This window comes from Pundamilia nyererei, unplaced genomic scaffold (assembly GCF_000239375.1).
Source record: "Pundamilia nyererei isolate P.nyererei 1_Seehausen unplaced genomic scaffold, PunNye1.0 scaffold00090, whole genome shotgun sequence".
In the NCBI taxonomy this organism is placed as follows: Eukaryota; Metazoa; Chordata; class Actinopteri; order Cichliformes; family Cichlidae; genus Pundamilia; species Pundamilia nyererei.
The window spans coordinates 1,239,397-1,245,653 of NW_005187491.1; the positions used below are offsets into that span (position 1 = coordinate 1,239,397).

Here is a 6,257-nt window from a genome sequence, read left to right on the forward strand (position 1 = left end):
AGAATAGAATAGAGTAGAATAGAATAGAATGGAATAGAACAGATTAGAATAGAATAGAATAGAACAGAACAGAACAGAATAGAATAGAATAGAATAGAATAGAGTAGAATAGAATAGAACAGAATAGAATAGAATAGAGTAGAATAGAATAGAATAGAATGGAATAGAACAGATTAGAATAGAATAGAATAGAATAGAATAGAATAGAACAGAATAGAATAGAATAGAGTAGAGTAGAATAGAATAGAACAGAACAGAACAGAACAGAATAGAATAGAATGCCCATTAATTGCAAAGTTATTTAGAGCTTCTGGAATAATGCAGAACAGTGCAGTTCAGTTCTATTTCCATGGTAACCAAGTTCCCATGGCGTCGTCAGGGAAACCAACTCATTTGGTTGTGTTGTATCACGACATTATTTTTTACTGATTTTCTAGAGAAACTCTGGTGACACAACAAACTCACAGGGCCTTACAAACAAACACAAGGTGTGCCTTTCCACCTCAGGCCGATGTCCTTATTCAACTTTTCAGATCAGAAATTTTGTGTGTTAAATGTTTCAGCTTTTTCATGTGTTTGTGCTTTTGTTTTGAAAAAACAATGATCAAGAAAACAAGTGAAAATCCTAAAAGGGGATGTGGCTCATTTGTATGTTGTAAATCATTGTTATAAATAATTTATATCTTGATACACAGCTTTTATTTTCAATTCATTTAAAAATGGAAATGAGAAACTTGACATCTGCTGCACATATGCAGTCACTAATTTGGACCATCTTGAATGTGTTTCGACAAACTTTGTTTCAGTATAAATGAAAATAAAGAGCAAGGGCTCCCTGAAACACAAAACCCCGCAACCACAATAGAGTTATTTGAGTGCTGGAAAAGTACACTTTTCAGATCACTTTGGATAGTGGAAAGTTACTCTGAATTATGCTGTCCTAATCCATCCTTGAGCACGTGATTATGTTGTCATGCAAAAGAACTGCCTGCTATAAAACACTCGGAGTTATAGATGTGAGTGGTTTCTGACATCACGCTAGCAGACTGCCTGCAAAATACAATATTGTATGAACTGATCTGCAATGGTTTTCGCTCTGTGACCAAGTTGGGAAAAAATTTGGAGTAAAAATGAAAACACTGGCCCTTTAACCTGATAGCTGCATTACTCATACTTTGACCCAGATGTATACATGTTCTGTCACTGTGGTATTTTCATGTTTGGGGAGCCCTGTGGTGTTGTATGTAGACCACACTCTTTGTTATTTGAGGCTGGTGTGAATTAACTGCAACGTTTTAATGTGTCAAAAGCATAACTGTGTCACTGAGTTTTCATCCCTGGGTGCAGATATGTTTCGGGTGGGTCCACAACTGTATCAGCGAGTGTCTGTCAATGATAAATAAGGGATTGCACTTTCCACTCCTCTCTTCTCTCCATTTGACTATTCTTAGTCACTGTGTGGTAAGCTGAGGGTTTAAAGTTACAAAGACCTCATTCTCGCTCTCAGTCTTTCGTTGCTTACACTTCTTCGTGTCACTGACTCTCTTCTGTTAAAACTGCAAAGCATCAGTGGGCTCTTCTGCTGCAGTTTGCTTTAAGGTGAAAATAAAGACTATGCAAGAATGTGATCTGGGGGCTGCTGTAGCATATTTCCACAGACACTGCTTTCCTGAGTATTGCAGATGTATTATTGGAAGCGCATCTATTATTATCATAATAGCATTATTGAAGCACTCTGGATAGGGCAGCTGATAGGAGATCATGATGCTACTTGCCAAGGACAGTGGTTGACAAAATACAAAGAAGGGGACCCCTTGTGGTCCTTGACAGGTTTCCAAGAGGATCCCAGATAAAATAAGAGCTGGGTGGTTTATCATTTACTTATATAGTCAGTAGATCTGCGGATTAAGCTTTCTAACCATGAGCTGTAACATCCTCTGTTAGCATCTGGCTGAGGATTTCAAAAGCCTGTGTTTACACTGCAACATGTTTAATGTAGGCTATAGTAATGCTAAAACAGTACTCAGTCACTCCTTTGTCTTGCATGATTAACAGTCAAAGCTAAGCTTTTTACAATGAAACTGATATTATTGTAAGAGTTTCTAACATAATAAATGACAGCACAAGATAAGTAAAAGAGGGTTGGAAATAGGACACAGTAAAAGAAGCCAAGGTATGACAGAAAAAAGATTTTAGATAAAAGAGTATAAAGATTGATTGTCCTCTCTTCTTTTTCCCCCTTTTTTACTGGCAGTGCCCTCTTACCCAGGGGTGCGCAGCAGTGTGTATGAGTGTGTGTGTGTATATGTGAGTCACAGCCTCAGGAACCATGTCAGACCCCAGGGACATTGATGAGGATGCCATCCTCAAAGGCCTTAGTGCCGCGGAGCTGGATCAGCTGGAGTATGAGCTGCAGGAGATGGACCCTGAGGTATGGATGATTTGACCTAAAACCTACTTTTCCAGTGTCACGGGGCTTTAATAGCTGGTTCCTGACATTCACAAGTCTTACCTTTGTGCCGAAAATCTACCCGACATCAGGAGTAGCTTGTTAACCATCAGACATGTGGGAAGTATGTGACATCTAAAGCAAGAACTACATTTTTTGTACCCTTTGTTACTTGTAAATTTTTTACTAGTAGGAGAGTAAAAGCAAATGATGAAGTTTTAAAGCATACCTCTCAGTCAGTAAACTGTAGTGTTGCCATATCAAACATTACCCAATTATAAAGATAAAACAACATGGTTCTACAATGCAGAAAGTGCATGGGTTACAAATTACATTTCATTTTAGTGACTTCTTTCATAAAAGAAAAAGGTTTTAATGGGTCTCTCACTTTTCACATTAGATGTAAAAAAAAAAAAAAAGCATCCATTTGCAGAAAATGTTCATTTGATGCACTTTCAGTGCAGGGTAGAACATTACCTCCAATAAAAGTGAGTCTAGACGTTTTATATAATTCTTAGAAGGAACACAAGTAAGATAACAAGGAAGGAAGACAACAAGGAACCTTCTCAGCTATCTTTTGGGTAATAAATTCTGCTGCTTCTCTGTTCAGATCATTTGATATACCTAAAACTTTCTACTAATTTAGTCTTATTTTTCCATCAACATAATATGATCCGATGTTCTCCCAGAATGCCATGCTGCCGGCGGGCTTTCGGCAACGAGATCAGACAAAGAAGACCCCGACGGGGCCATTTGACCGTGACGCCCTGATGAAGCACCTGGAGAAGCAGGCCCTGGAGCACGAGGACAGGGAGGACCTGGTGCCCTTCACCGGTGAAAAGAAAGGTGGGAAAGCAGATTCTTTGTCTGAGGATTTATGTAGGTGTCCTGTTACATAATATGCAGCAAGTCATTTAATTTTGTTTTCAGGCTAAAGTTTGAACATACAGTAAAAATCTATCTAAGCACTTTCAATATCTCCCCTTTCAATTAGGTATAGTTAGTCACTAATATCAACAATGGAATTTGCAATAAATGGAAACTAGTGATGCAAAAAGCAGATGTTCTTGGGATTCACCACTGAAATTGTGAAGATACATGAGCACAAAAAAGAGCTGAGAAAGCACCGTGTAGGATTAAGTGAAACCTGAGTTTATTAAAGCTCCATTTGTGATATGTTTTGGGAAAAATCATACAAATAAAGCTTTCATGAGAAGTGAAATTATTAGATAGATAACTTCATTAAGAAATATATATATAAACAAACATCAGATATTTTGTAGTTTTTTTTAACTACCTTTTTTGGCCTTTGCTACCCTTTTGCCTGCCTTTGTCTTCTTATTTATCATCTTTTTCTTTCTGTATCTAGGAAAGCCTTTTGTGGCCAAGAAAGCACCAGAGATCCCCCTGCATGAGCAGGTGATCCTGGAACCAGAGCTAGAGGAGGCCTTGAAAAATGCCACTGATGCAGAGATGTGCGATATTGCAGGTAAGATTTACTATTGCTACTGGTTACTATTACTACTAATTGTTTGGCAGCACTATACTTATGTAGTACATATACTATAGACACATTGGTTTTTTACAAGTGCAACTTAGTAAACAGGGCGCTTTTATGACAGGCTTTATCAGGCTGCAGATAATTCCAAAATCTATATTTAGTCTGTATTTCAGGAGCTAAACATCTAACAATCCTACAGGTAATCACAGGTAAAAGGGAACTGCAACTACTACTCTGACCACAAGTTCTTAGAAAAAAAACAAACTATGTATCCATCCATCCATCCCCTTATCCAGTGGAGGCTTGCAGGGAAGTTGGAGAGGTTGGGTACATACTGGACAGGGTGGCAGTTTATCCCAGGATGCACAAAAGACAAAACATAACAGCAATCTCATATTTAAGGAATAGTCCTTTAGTTTGTTCGCTCCCTAAAACTGTAATGAGGGGAACCAGTGTTGCCTTCTTGAATCACATACATACAATAGGGGACAGATTTCTCAGTCAGATCTGCTCATCGTTTCCAGTGAACAGATCTGACTGAGAAATCAAGGAACAGTGCATGCTCAGCAACTTGTGAAGTAAAGCATACGCTGCTTTATCATTCATTCCAACTGTAATGAGGACCATTAATTTATAAAATGAACATTGTTTTTATTTGATAAGATTTGGAACTAGAGACCGAGACCGTAAACTTGTTAGGGAAATGTTTACTGAGATCACAGGCAAAGGAGCTGGGGTCATTTTCTCATAGACTTCTACATAACCAAACATCTTTTTGAAACCAGAGCCATTGCCCTCTTGTACTTTTGTGAGGGATGAAATGGGTAAAATAAAGTGTTGAATGCGAATATTAGCCGTACTAATGAGCCGGCATTCATAACACCAAGACCCCGACTCACCTATGACATGTAAAAATGTCTGTAATTACATCTTTTTTATGTGTGATGTCATCTGTTTGTCCTCATGCAATTTCCCATCAGTCGGTGCTTATTAACCAACAATGACATGCACAGCATACTGTGACCTCAGTGTTTTCATCACAGCGGCTTTGACCCACATAGTTCTATTATACAGATCCATTCTCTTTCTACTGCTAGCTTTATATTGTTTCCCTCAACACTGAGACAGCTCAGTTAATGACATGGCCAAACATGTGACGGGGTCCAATTCCCCACGCTCAGCAACACAAAAATAAATAGGTCTGGCTCCAGGCCACCGAAGGAAGGGTGGAGTGGGCATGGGGATGGTGGAGGCAAAGATATTGTATCTGTTTAAAACATACTGTGTTTGCAGATAAAGCCTCAGTTTTCCATGTTTCCAGAAACTTGAAATAAAAAAAAAAGTTCACACTTGTTGGATTGCTTTGTTCTTGAATAATAAAATCATTTAAGAGGTGATTTAGACATTTTTTAATGTACTAATGCATCTTAGGTTAGTAGTAATGGTAAACAGCCAAACTAAAGAAAATGTAGTGACAGTATGACAACTGCAGCTTTGTCAAAGTTAACAGTATCCTGTGCAATGCCCTTTCTGGGTTTCTTAAATGTTAGAGAGAAATCAAAACCCTTACAGCCTTCCTCAGTGAGTTACGTTGCTCATCAGTAATTGGACAAGACCTATTTGTGAGAGCTGCTTTGCAAATGCAGAAAAAATGAAAACGGAAAACCTTAGATTTTCTAAAATCCTCTACACACCATTAATCCTAAATGCCGGATGGTATTTTAGGCAAAGTCAAACTGAAGCATAAAACATGCTTTATTGAGTGTGAAACCCTGAACAGGCGGTTAGACTCCCCTGATGTGCCAAACAGGCAGGCAGGCATCCGGAAAGGCATAGTAGGGGAACATGTTTGTCCAGCACCATGAGTCTGACAGAGAGACCGCCGTTTTAAGCTTGGATAGAGTCCAGATGGGGATTAAACCTCGGTTAGCCTCTGTCAGTCTATTGTTGGGGCTTTCTGGCTAACAGACTGAAGGGAGTGAATAGCCTGGCTGGCATGTCCAACAAATCACTTAAGGATTTTGATTTATATAAGACAATAGCAGTTTATTTGAATTGGTTTAAATTGATCTTGTCTTGATTTATTTAGATTTATCTCAGTTTATTTAAAAGAATTCCAGCATAAATTTTTTTTAGGTTGCTGTTAGTGTATTTAGCCACTTTAGGATGGCATGGGTGTCCATGGCAAATACTCCCCTTAACCGCCACACACACACACACACACACACGCACGCACGCACGCACGCACGCACGCACGCACGCACGCACGCACGCACAGGCGAGAGCAGCTTTACAATAACAGAAAAA

General features: G+C 38.9%; 1 protein-coding gene across 1 annotated transcript in view; it reads left to right on the forward strand.

Moving 5' to 3' along the window:
• The window catches only part of tmod4 (tropomodulin 4 (muscle)), a 14,681-nt gene that overhangs the window by 4,101 nt on the left and 4,323 nt on the right, over nt 1-6,257 (forward strand). The window contains exons 2-4 of the mRNA XM_005739214.2: nt 2,255-2,431; nt 3,139-3,295; nt 3,819-3,938. Coding sequence (XP_005739271.1) covers nt 2,330-2,431; nt 3,139-3,295; nt 3,819-3,938 — 379 coding nt within the window. The 5' untranslated portion in view covers nt 2,255-2,329. The remainder of the gene's footprint in view (nt 1-2,254; nt 2,432-3,138; nt 3,296-3,818; nt 3,939-6,257) is intronic.